This window comes from Anopheles coustani, chromosome 2, assembly GCF_943734705.1.
Source record: "Anopheles coustani chromosome 2, idAnoCousDA_361_x.2, whole genome shotgun sequence".
Taxonomy (NCBI): domain Eukaryota; kingdom Metazoa; phylum Arthropoda; class Insecta; order Diptera; family Culicidae; genus Anopheles; species Anopheles coustani.
The window spans coordinates 9,230,430-9,243,987 of NC_071289.1; the positions used below are offsets into that span (position 1 = coordinate 9,230,430).

Sequence of the window (13,558 nt, forward strand, 5' to 3'; positions counted from 1 at the left end):
GCTACGTAAAAAATATCCCGCTACGATACGCATATGAGACAAGCTACTTAACTACTGATATCAGAAGAAGTTTTAAGTCGGATGGTGGAAACAACTATCGAATGTATGCTTTTAAATATCTACCACAACAGAAACTCTAAAACTCTGACCCTTCTTTATCTGAATTTCTCCACGAACTTCCGGTTGGGATTAAGTAGAAGTGAGTTCTTTATGATTTCACTCTGGTTAAAGTATCAAGTTGAGCCTTTGTGTTATGATTCACACCTAGCAATTGTGTACGTACATTTCTTTGCCATGAAACCACTGGAGTTAGCTAGAAGCTTCGTTTGCACACGATTGTTAATTACTGTGACTTTTAATGGCTTTCATCAAACATCCCGTTAGCCGATTGATTGATGAACTAGCACAATCGATAAAAACAAAGCAACAAATGCCTGTTTCAATCCAATCAGCCGCACGTGAAACACTTCCCATTGGTTCTTAAGCGAACAGTGCTGAGCCGGTGAACTATTTTCCAAGCAATCACGGAACAGTGTTAGCGAATCCGTTCGGAGGCACACAAGTCGAAGCTTTCTGGTTCGTAGCGCTCTTCCGTGACTAATCTGAATCCTGCCCCAAGCGATGGTGCGCCGTAGGTGGCAGCTTGATTTGCAGACCGCGTTGATCCCGCTGTACGTCGTTTCGAAATTTTGCTGCGTAAACGCTTACACCTACCGCTGGATGTCGTTGCGGAATGCACCGGACTCGGTTCGCAGCACTGGGAAAACAGGAGAAACGAACAACAATCCCCCGGGCCACGTCGCGGTCACGTTGACTGATGCTTTCGTCGACGGCAGCCATCACCCCACAGGGCCACAGGGAAAGGAGTCGTCATCGACATCGCCATCGTCGTCACCTTCCGCGATGCTGTCGTTTTCGGCCTTCGGTATTCTGCACGCGGTGGGATGCAGTGTGGGGTATGCCACTTACCATACCGTATCCACGGTGACCCAAACGAGCAAGTTCACTGATCCGAACCTGGTGCGGGTAGCCATATCCCTGAAGAATCAGTACACGGGATGCATCATGGTGCTGGCGCTCGTCGGACTGTCCGTATTGAAGCAGCCAACGCTCGATGTGCTTCTGCGAAAACTCCTCCGAGTTGACGAGCAATTGGCCGCCATTCGTGCCGGGCTGCCCAGCAGGCTGCAATCGCCGACGGTTAACAACAACACACTCTGGTTAAGGTAAGCAAGGTGTACTGTAGCTTCCTAAAATAGGTTTGAATGTTACCAATTCCCATGATTTGGACAAAAAATATTCAGTTTTCGAAAGTGAGAGTAAATACATGATACAATCAGTAGGTACTTGCTTTAGACAACAAAATTTTAAAGTTTTTAGGGACATCCAGCATCAAAAGAGATTCATAAAAAACTAGTTCATTTAAAACGCGATATGTAGATTCAACGCAATTTTGAGGTGATTTGAATAGTTCTTTAAGCTTGTGTTGTTTAAAGACGTTAAATATTATTTTCTACACCAAAAAGAAATAAGTCAAGACTGATTTCACTTAGTTACGAACATTTACGCCTCAGATTAATCCGCATAACAGCTGTTATCAGAGGAAGTCAGCTTGAGTAAAACACCCCCTGGCTAAGTATATTGTCAAAGCTACAAAAATGCATTGTAACGGCTTCATTATCGCCACATTTATACGACTACACTGCAACATTAAGAACTCCACCGTGTCCTCTACCCTCCCGCAGGAACGTTGTCCTCATGCTTGTGGTTGGAGTCGGCGTGAAGGCGTATCTGGAGAGAAAAAACTGCCTCATGTACATTCGCGACAGTGGCGCCCCGTGGTATTACTACTGCCTGGTGCTCTGCTTCGTCCCGCAGACCCTCTTCGTCGTCTGCCAGCTGCAGTCCGTGGCGTATGCGTTGCTGCTGCGGGACCGGTTCGCCCAGCTGAACCATTGGCTTCGGCAGCTGCAACCTCATCTGGCACGTGGCAGCGGGACTGCGTTCTGGTCGCTCGGACGCATCGCTGCAACCCACGGCGAGCTGACGAAGGCCGTCGGACTGCTGAACGATTCGTTCGGCGTGCAGAACGCCATCCTGCTGCTTAATCAGTTCGTCACGCTGGTGGAACTGGGCTATAACACCTGCATGATGGTTGTCCGGTAAGTAGCGATGTCCGGTTCATTAACGCGAGTAAATACAATTGAATGGAACGCTCCGTAATCGGTACGGTAAACGTTATCGACTGGATAGAACATTGGTTACGTAATCATTTTACTTGCTTCACACCTTTTATTTGACAAAATTCCAGGAACACTGTTTTCTTTTCTTTTGTCATGTTTAATAACTTTATCGGATTCATTTTGTTCAAGAATAATATTTTTAGTAATTCTCAAAAGTACTTTGAAATACTTTAGAGCAGACTGAGTTTCATTGAGACTGTTTTATTTAACGATTCAGATTTGTTTGTAATATTTTCGTTTAAATCAAATTTATTTTGGATCTGTTTGAGAAATTGTAGTATTTCTATAAGTTCTGCTTTTCATTTCCATATTATCTACCAGATTTTTTATTAGATTAAATTATTATTTGATTTGTTCGACTTTTATTAACAATTCAGTTTTTATACTGTCATTTGAATATCAATATTTCCCAACCAGGACTTCGGAAGACGAATCGCAACAGGCTGATAATCTTGAAGATTTTCATGAAACCCTCACCTGGGTTGCTTGGTTTGTGCTGGAAATATTTGTTCTGTGCTACTTTAGCCACATCACAGTTGATGAGGTTGTATCATTGCTCTTTATCCCATCCCGGGCATGATAAACCCAAACAACCATTTTCTCTTCTTTTTCTTAGGCTCAAGCCACTGCCAGTCTCTTGCGACTTCCGACGGTGTACGACATCGAGCAGGGGCCACACTATCGAATGGTAAGAAGGTACATTTATTCGCATCTGAATCTCTAATTGTAACTGTATTTCTCTTGAAGGTTTCCCTGGAGCATATGAACCTAATGAGTAGGAAAATCTCCATCACCAGCGGTGATCTGTACGACATCGATATGTCGTTATTTTACGCGGTAATGTTCCCCTCTTCAGGCGGTTAGTTCATGCTTAATCTGCTTTACTTCTCTATGTTTGTACTAGATAATTGGCGCCACCTCTACTTATCTCATCATACTGGTACAATTCGATCAATCGTTCAACCAATAATGTTGAACGATCCGGTTGTGGTTGGTAATTAAAAACGCAAACGCATGATGCAGCGCGCAACCGTATCGGGGGTTAAATCTGGGAGCAGTTGCATTCCGTTGCATGCTTCGCATTACATTATGATTTAATTATCCCATTTAAATGCACGCGAAAATGAGGGCACGCAAATTCGCACAACAAACCGCACGTTGCATCGATCTGCCTGCCTGCGTTGTGGTGCAATATTGATTGTAATCACTTCCACCGAACTCATAACGATGGACCGCATAGGCAATGACCTTCACGTCGACTCTACCCATTGAGATGCTTTTGTAAAACAGCTCTGTATGCAGCAAGTACAAAAAAATATACTTATGAATATTTCACAGCACCGTCGTTTTATATCACACCTCTCGATAACTGGAAAACATTGATCGACAAAAATATTTGCATTATGATGGTTTGATGTTATTTGAATGGCATTTAAATTGACTTTATTTATCTCTACTCGTGTAATATAATGCTGATAAACATATTTTGGCGATATTTTAACCGGAAGTAATAAAATGCACTCAAGTGAAATGCAATGTACTTTACTCAGTTCATGTTCCATCTTTGAATTTCTGTCTTTTTGTACGTACTGACAAATATTTTTGTAATACTTTCATGGTAATCTTCGTGTATAACATGGTAATGGGAGGGTAGCCGATTACAAGTGTTAAGTTAATTACATGCTTGTTCTACATTTTAATCTAGTAGTAATGGTAATGAAGCTTATAAATGATTCGCCATTATACTTTCGGCTACTTCCGACGAATCGTACGCATGTCCAGCAGTGATGGATATTTCTCATTCATGAGCAGAGTGGTCATAATTCACCATAAATCAACGTTTGCCCACGGCACCCCAACAATTAACACGAACCACCAGTTCTCCATGCTTTGGAGGTCAGTCGACAGCAAGCAGTTCGTTCGTGTTGCCACAAACTGTTGGGTTATGAATTGTGAAAATCTCTGCGAGCGCAGTTTCAAAAGTTTTCCGGTCAATGTGTGGTTCCCGAAACACTAGATAAATATTTGGGACGGGAATTGTTTCTGCCGGTCGCTTGGCTTGCGGTGTGTGACAGTTTCGATCAAAGCGTAGTAATTATCCCAATGGTTGCGAACAACCCTACCGGACGGGACAAACTGCATCCCGATGCACCAAAACCCCAACAAACTGATGCAAGCAGCAGGAAAAGTTTTCTCCGGTCCCTCCGACCCCTGCACTGCCTATCGACGGTGTTCGGTTTGTGGCCTTTTCTGACCTTGCAATCGGCGGTCGTACCTAGCGGGCAGCATGAACCCCTCCGCACCTCACGTTGGTGCTCGTCCTACTCGCTGTTGCTTATGCTGGCGTACAGTGCGTTCCATCTTTACATCAACTACACCGATTCGTACGGTGCGGGCATGGGTGCGGATGGCAGTGCGGAGGTGAACTTTGTGTCGATCGTGATCGACATTTACAACCGGTACTCGGGACTGGTTTTGTTCTGGCTGCTGCATATCCTCGCCTTCGCGACCCAGCGCACCCTTGGGGACACAATTGTCGGTGTCATGCTGGTGGACGAACAGATTGAGCAGCGCCTGTCGGTGACTCCCAACCATTCGCGGTGGTGTCGGTGAGCAGAAGGATAAACATAAACATCATTGTGTTTTGATTCATTAAGTTAAGAGCTGAAAACAGTTTGTATGATACAAAACTGTTTATGATACATTTTTGACTCTGATGATTTGGAATTGCATTTTTAATATAAATGTGATTACTATTTTTCCATATTTCATGAACATTGATTTAGTCAACGAAACTAACACTTTTAATTACACGATTCGAATGTAATACCTTCATTTAACTTCATTTTTGCTTAACATACATAGTTCATAACATTACAGTAATACTTTATTACTACGTTTGATACTACGGAATCGTTACGATACTACGGAATCATTTTGCATTTTCATACGTAAAATAGCTCACACAGTTTTTGGAAAAAATTATCAAATGATTTGAAAAAGAGAGATTTGGAAAAAATTATCAAATGTCATATTTTTTGTTTAATAGTAACCACTTTATCACAAACCACAATTCACTTCGAAAATACATTTATGACTACCAGGAATCGATACCCTGGATTAATTCGTTCCAGATAATTTTCCGAAACTAAATCATTTAATGCCACGATTGAATGTAATACTAACTACTATGTTGCTAACCGAAATTCACTACGTAACAGTATTTAATGGCTACCAGGAATCGTTTTCTAACTGCGTTCTTCAAATGAATGGTAACTGATGATTCTGTTGAAATTTCTATTGGATTATTTATATTTACCAATAATCAAATAGATATAAACAAAGATACTGTTTTTTTATTATATTTTAACCACCATGATCAAGTTTCGTAGTCGTAAATCAATTAACCATGTTCAATCGGAATAAGCATTATTCACTCGATTGCAGATTTATTTGCCTGCACGTGACTTTTATTTTCCTCGCCATCGGCATCTCCGAGTGGTACAACTGCATCATGTACATGAGCGACTTCATCCCGGCATCGCAGTACTGCATTTTCCAGTGCTTCATCACGATGCTGACCAGCTCGACGGTCGAAATCCAGTATATGGCGCTCGTGAGCTTGATCAAAAGTCGCCTCCAGCTGATCAACGACCTGCTGGTGCAGTTGAACGCCTACGGGACCGACCAGGAGCGGGCTCATTACGAGCAGCTGATGGGTGGTCGCCCATCCATTGTCCACCCCGAAGGCTTTTCGACGCCACCGACGGTGAACTTCTTTCTCGATGAAATCGTGTCCACGTACGCCGTCCGGCGATCGGGCACGATTGATGCCGCGATCAACATAAATCCCCTCGCCAGACAGTCGTCAACCGGTAATCCACCGCCAGCGATTCCCGGCGGCGATCAACAGAGCTGGCTGAAAATCAAGCGGCTGCAGCATAAAATAATTACGGTCAACCAGGCGCCTCCATCGGAGCCCGACGCGGGGAACCGGAGCGCCCGCGGTCCGACTCAATTTCCGCTCCTGGTGGCCAGCCTGATGAATTCTCAATCGGCAGCGTGCGAACACATCAGCATGAAAATAATTAATGATATAAAAAATTTATACACACATTTGCATTTATTATCGCTGAATATTAATAAAGCGTTCGGGGCGCAGTTGATTTTCATCCTGATGACGCTGTTCGTCACGCTCACCACGCTGCTCTACTACTGCACCATGAAGCTGTTCCGGTAAGTCGGGGAGGTTAACCGGGAACCATTCAGCTGTTGATTATCGCTACGTTGCAGGCCCTATTCAACGCTTAAGGAAGCGAAAACTACGCTCCAAAGCGGAACGTATGCCAGCGAATCGATGCTGCATGCTTCCGAGAGAGTAATTTTCCCTTTCCTCGTCATGTTCGGGAAGTGCATATCTTTACCAATTTTTTTATTTGCTTTGGTTTTATGCTCAAAATAAAACACACCGAAGGGTAAATATTCACTCGCGCTGGAGAGCAAACTTTAATTATCGTTAACGAACGGTGAATACACGGAAGTAGGAAAATAATAATGAGAGCTATTTTCTCTTTCCAAAACGAGCAGCGATATAAAATTCATGTGAAAACTTTTAATTATCAAGACAATAAGCGTGCACTGTTAAGAATGCTTCTGCAATAGCTGAACGCTTTTCAATTCGATTAAAAATGCACTCCAACTAACCGGGTCTGGAAACCCATCAAAAGTTGATGTTTCCAATGTATAAAACAAAAATTAAAGCTCGAGGATAGTTTAAGCGGAATCTTGTTTTAAAATACCCTTTGGAACATGTGAGCACAGCACCCATTAACATAGTTGCGTTAGTGTTTATTCAACTGTAGCTTTTTTTTTGTTTGGTGTATAAATTTGATCTTTCATTTCGAAGTTTTAAATAACTAATCTGTAATGAAAATTTCTCTTTTACTATCAAATTATTGAATTTTATATAGGTGTTTATATAACCTGATTTTTATTACATCTTTCATCTTTAGTAAGTAACTTTCTAAACAAAATGGAACCCACGCAAGAAAACATGAGCATCCGAAGTGAAATGAAATAGAAACACAAACAGACAAAAACACAAAAAGACTACCAAGACTATTTTGATAACAGCAGCAGATACTACACATCAAAGTATAGCAACTTTCTCCTCAAAAAATCCGGCAGAGTAAATAAGTTTTTAAGCACAAACCTAGCTGAGTTGTAAAATGAACTCGAAATGGTAGATAGTGAAAAATAATGGAATCTATCCTTTGCTAGTTTGATGTCAAGTGGCACTACAAACGGAATGCATCCGATACAAGCTATCGACATTATTCCACTGCTTTTGATGATCATACTTTTTTTTTGTACTCCTCCATTTTTCAATTACCAACTCAACCTTCGCTCCCGAAATGGTGCCCCACTAACCGTCGTGCGGAGGAATTCGTGTGGAAAAACCTTGTCCATGGATGCACCGGCTTGACACTTCACATCGATCACCGAAAAACTGCCGCTGGGAAACGACGGGCTTGACCCGACCGCACAACCCCACCAGCATGCTCTGGCTCGGACAGCGGGCATCGCTCGGCGATTTGATTACAACGTTCTGGGCAGTCCTGAGCACCCTCTCGTGGGCCTTCATCTCCACGTTCCGGATACTGCGGATCTGCAGCGTGTGTAACTCGGCGAAAAGCGAGGTAATTGGGAGGAAAAAACGTATCTCCACAGGCTGCAGCCTGAGCACGATGGGTCCTTGTTCCCGGTGCAACACAGGCTGCAACGAGTGCATTTTTGCAAACGGAAACCCAGAAAGCTCACCATCGGGAAAATGGTATTAACAGATCCTTTTCCAACGAAAACTACACTCACTCGGGACTAACTCATTCGCACACCCTCACACACACGCCCCGACCGTACTTCAACCCCATCAAGCCATGACTCACTAATGCATTCGCTGTATTCCGAAAGGTTGCTCACGCTAGCAAAAATCACTGCACTGGACTCAAATTCCAACCATCTAGCCAAACACGCCAGACAAGCAGGGCAGATGGTCAACAAGCGCATCATGTTTAGATGCATGCAAAGATATGCTAATCAAGCGACACTCGGTGCTGGTGCACAGTTTTGCAGCTTCGGTCCGTTCTCGCTGCCGGGCTCGTATCGTTTGTATTTCCGGATACGGAAACCGGTGCCACTTGGGTATTGATTGTTCTTGCTCCCCTGCCAACCGAAGCTAGCGAAAGTAAATTCAATTTCGAAAACAGTCCTATTCTCCATTTCAATTATTTCTATGGAAAATCACAAATTTTTAGCAAACCAAAATTTATATACAAGAATATAGAGCAATTTAACGCAATTGACGATATTTTAAACTAACAGTAAACGTAAATGAAAAGAAGCATAAATATCCCGCACAACAGATAACATTTGTTTTTGTAATTTCTACAAAATAGATTATCTTGGTGCAAAAATATTTTGATGATTCACTATGACAATTCTTTCAATTTGGTCACCAAAAGGTTAAAGAAATTCACTATTTAAAACATAAAGTATACCCCAGTAGTTTAATAACATCGTAAAACACGTCCTTAATAAAACTTTTTACAGAAAGCGTTTTTCTAACGAATATGTTGAAAAGATTCTTGCAATTATTTGAAATGACACAACAACAATGAAATGAAATGTTAGTGACAGATTTTCTCTCTCTTTGCTCTTTTGTAGATGAAGTAAACCGAAAAAAAATCGTTGCATAACGGTACGTTGATCGAACTCCTTTTTTAACCCTTTTAAACTGTTTAATTTTACGCAGTCTGCATTATACAAACGTCAGCAAAATAGTTTCTTATGAACTCAAGACTATTGCTATAAAACATGCTTCTAGATTTATGTTCTTACATGCTTCCAAAATGTTCAAGCACCTAACGCTTAACGAAAGCGTTGTGCGTGTTCTGTAGAGAATTACAATCAAAGTAGAAAAGGAGATACGTTACGATGAAATTATATTGATCTAAAGGATGACACAAGAAAATTGCGATTCATCAATCACCTCTTAAATATTCAGTACAATATTTTCTATTTAACGATTGACTTTTGAAACCTTTTTTTTATCTTTAGTTACCCTGGCGGCCTTTGCCGTTTTCATATAAATTATAGATAGAGCATTTTTTTAAAACGCTCCAAACCCCTTCAGTTTACAGTTCTTTTGAGATGATAAAGTTGTGCCGTGAAAAATTCATCAATCACCACTCATTTCTCGATTTATCGATCGCGTGCATTCATTATGCGTAAAAAGAAAGCCGTAAAAGTGCGCCGATCCCACCTGCATTGCCTCGTGAAGAAAAATTCCCAACTGCACTGGTGGACGTGGTGGACCGGAAATATTCCAGAATGCATAAATCCCACGCTCGCACTCGAATGCATCGTCGTTATTTTGAAGGGAGGGAAAATACTGTTGGAATCCTTTCTTTCTTTTTTCTTTGCATTTGCAAAACAAAAATGAAACACCCGCCCAATACGCTCGCTGCAGCTCGCCGATCCACTGATCCACGACCCCGTGAAAATATATTGAAACAGTGTTTAAAAAGTGGTTTTCTCTCCCCCACTCTTCTGCGTTAACTGCATCGCGCGCTGTTTTCCACCGGAATGCACGCAAACGTGGCGTGAAATATTCCCCTCGCATCCCGTCGTGAAGGCGCAAAAAATCGGCAGCCTGATACATGGGCTGGGCTGGAAAACAAATTGCCGCACCACCAAAGCGATGGTAAGTATCGAATGTTAGCCGAAATTTGGAGGCGGTTTTCCGCCTGGGGTTTTCTCTGCTCGCCCGGGGTTTTCTCTGCGTGCCAGAAATTGTCACTCACTACGAGGCAAAAACAATTTGCGTTTTAATACCACACTCTCCCTTCCGACTCCCGGTGACCCGATTTTTGACAGAAACCATAACCTGCCAACCCCACGGCCCTCCAGCTTTCCGCACGCACACGCACTCGAACCACAGTTTGGAACTCCATTTTTGGGATGCCTGTTCGGTGCCTCGACCGAAACCGAAACCCACCACACATTCGCTGGAATTGTTCCGTTTCGGTGGTATTGCACCGTGACACTATTTGCAAATCCACAGGACAAGTGCACGCAGCTCGGTGTAGTTACTCCGCCCTCCCGCTACCACCCCGTTCGAGCAATTTGCATTAGAATGTGTCGAAAACGAATGTGTTATGAATTATGTAACGCCCCCATTGTTGCAACTTTCCGGTAAATTGATTCAATATCCGTCCATTTTACGCACTCCCCAGCCAATGTGTTCAAGCGGCCAAAGCGGGACGATTTAGGTTTTTCGGCACAATGGTATGCGAACCATCCGTGGCCTCCGACGCTTCCTTCGAGCAACTGTGCGCGTATGTAGGTAGGGCCGGCCTATGCTGGTTGTAATGAATTGTTTCACACGATGGTGCGATGATTTGTGGTCAATATTAAGGGCGGACTGTCTACCGGTTTCGTCGGTGACCGTTTCGGTAGTTCCCGGTACCCGACCGGATTCGGCCGGACCGGGAGTTTATGTGGATGCGCCCAGTGCTAATGAATGGTCATAATTTCCTACCGTACTCGAACGCCATCATTCATCTGCTCCGCATGTGTTTGCGAAATTTGGGATCCTGAACCAGAGGAAGGAAGTTTGTAAGGGAATCTTTAGCCGGTGTTTAGTTGTTTGTTTCTAGTCTCGTTTGTTCCATCTCAAAAATGTTACTTATCAATGCAAAACATTATTTTTCTAAAGAAATTTTTCTTCTTATTTTTAAATGAGGATATCAATATTTTTCACACATTCAATTAATTCATCATTGAAATACAAAGTATCTTTTATATCCCACTCATTTGGAAAAAAATCATTACATGGTAATTTCTTTTTATTTTTGTTAGGTTAGGCTATAGCTGAGAAAATAAATTAATAAAGCTTTTTAACATTGGAATAAAAGTCAATCTGGTTTTCTAAAATATTGAGATTCCTATTTCCTATTGTTATTTCTATGCTATAGTAAAAATCCTTATTTAAGTACGATTGGACATCAACATTGAAAAAATATTCATACTAAACTTTCATTATAAACTTGTTTCTAATGCACACTTAGAAGCCTCGAATCTAGCAAATTAAATAGAATTACTGTAACAAAACAAGCCAAAATTACAGATATCCTCGATTAAAAAATCGTTTAGAACCAGGAAACACTCTCACTTATACATTTTCTACGGATGTGTATACGACAGTACTAACGCGTGTACTTGTAAATCTTTCTTTTATGTGATTTGAAATGTGTACAACGTTCCATAATGTTCGAATAATTAATTTCATGTCCAAATTCCGATGCATAAAGTGGTAAAATGGTGTTAATTGAATCATGCTACATATGCTTTGGATCCATTGCAAATCAATTAAATCTGGTAATAAGTATCGCCATCCGCTTTTCCCGATCTGCCCACCATTCCGTAGGTTCGCGTACTATCGCTGCAGCTCCAGCAGCAACGCATCGAGTTTACCGCCGGTGGGTTGTTCGCCATCGATCACGGACTAATGTTTAACGTGAGTATGAACAAACCTTCCCCACGGGACCTGGCCCCCGCACAGGGGGAGAAGCCGGATTCCCACCGGCACAACGCAACTGAAGCGTAAAATATTTACCATCTGTAATTGTTTTCCATTTTCATAACCCCCCCTTCATCGGTTGTCCCTCGCCTCGGCGCGCAGATCGTCGGCTCGCTGGCCACCTACCTTCTTATATTGATACAATTCGATATCGCGCAGAATGGGGCGAAGTGGAAATCGGACCCAACGGAGCGGCCGGCCGCGGACGGACGCCCGTGAGTGCGAATACATTTCGGGCCGGCGCACATTCACCGATAACAAATGGCATCGAGGATCAAAGCATCGTCGCATCCGGAATGCATAATCCCCCAAACAACCGACGGAAGGATCTTGACGGCGCTCGAATGTTTGCTCGAACCCCGGCCGTTTGTGCATTAAACGGTCGGCTCGGAGCTCGATGATAAATGTTTGACCTGTCCACTCTGTTTGATGTTTATAATCGGTTTCTTGTTTGGTTTCGAAAGCGACGCGCATAACTCTTGGCCGATAAATAATATGCGATGGAGAATGGATTGCATTTGATTTGAAATTCTTTGTAACTTTGCCTCTTCACGAAGTCAATGTTTTATTTACAGATAACGAGTTGCTGTGGTCAAAAGGTTTCCACAAAAGTGTTTTTTTATCGAATGCATTCAATGGATTTTCCGCGTTACTTTTCCATATGCAATATATAATACCTTTCAAAATTTCTCCTATATCTCAATTCCAACGGATGGACCAAAATAAACAATGAAATATTCACCACTTTACCGCGTCAGTTATCTTCATCCGAAACTTTGCATTTCTCTAATCGTCCACCCGCTCCGGTGCATACCGTTAGAAACGGGAATATTTTGGCGGGTCTTCCATTTCCTGGAGGAAAGCTAACGAAACACAACCCTCCCACCCCTTCCCAAAGTGTTGTCTAAGTCAGTTGTGGCTTCGCCTGCCCCCACAAATCCCAACTGTGCGTTACCAGCGCCATAAATCATCGCACGAATCATCACACTTCCGCCGACGATAAGAGACTCCGCGCGCGACGTGGAGCATGATGCTCGCCGTCTCGTGGCGTGGCTTGCCGAGCCGGAAAAGTCGTGTCGTGTTATCCCCGGCCACACCGATGAAGATACCGCACCGCAAGAGGGCATCATAAAAATTAGTGCCAGCACTTTCCCGCGGTAGGGTAATTAATTATGTTTTATTGTTATTGCCGATGGGAAACGCGGCGCTAGAGAGCGCAGGGGGAGGCTTGGAAGGTGGTTCGATTGGTTAGGTTTTTCGTGGAAAACCAATCTAGTTGGTGCTTTCATGATTTGACCATACATCGCGCACGCCTCCCAACATCAAACGTTGTTTTATTGCCGTGTTTTTACGAGTTACATTTTCGATTGCTAAGCATGTCAAAAACAGGTTGAGGCGTGGATTATTTCAAAGCTGACACATCATTTAAGAATGATTACGTAAATGCTTGATAGACGAAAGCAATCAATCCGTTCTTCATCATCTGCCTATAGTAATTGTTCGGTTTTTAAATAATTTCTAGAATTATTGGAAACCTTAAACAGCAGTTTTATTTTTTGAAAGAACGAAGGCTAGCGCCACCTATGAACAACTCTTGGAAGCTCGTACCAAGGTAGTTAGAAACCACATTCAAGGTGCTTCAAGTCAGGGTGTGACATTATAAATCTACAGTTTT

The 13,558-nt window shown here is 42.6% G+C and overlaps 1 protein-coding gene and 1 pseudogene across 1 annotated transcript; both read left to right on the top strand.

Annotated features, from left to right (window-relative positions):
- The first annotated feature begins 621 nt into the window (after window positions 1–621).
- LOC131261982 (uncharacterized) lies at window positions 622–3,213 on the top strand (annotated as a pseudogene).
- Window positions 3,214–4,346: 1,133 nt separating this feature from the next.
- LOC131261984 (gustatory receptor for bitter taste 66a-like) lies at window positions 4,347–12,102 on the top strand. Its single transcript, XM_058263870.1, has 6 exons — window positions 4,347–4,852; window positions 5,691–6,479; window positions 7,801–7,942; window positions 9,937–10,005; window positions 11,731–11,820; window positions 11,986–12,102. The coding sequence occupies exons 1-6, from the start codon at window positions 4,347–4,349 to the stop codon at window positions 12,100–12,102; spliced, it is 1,713 nt and encodes a 570-aa protein (XP_058119853.1).
- The last annotated feature ends 1,456 nt before the right edge of the window (window positions 12,103–13,558 follow it).

Bases quoted from the DNA above. Each gene is read 5' to 3' on its own strand.
- LOC131261984 (XM_058263870.1), top strand. From the start codon at position 4,347: ATGGTTGCGAACAACCCTACCGGACGGGACAAACTGCATCCCGATGCA. The intron at 4,853-5,690 runs GTGAGCAGAAGG...ACTCGATTGCAG, and splicing joins AACCATTCGCGGTGGTGTCG to ATTTATTTGCCTGCACGTGA. The intron at 6,480-7,800 runs GTAAGTCGGGGA...CAACCCCACCAG, and splicing joins TGCACCATGAAGCTGTTCCG to CATGCTCTGGCTCGGACAGC.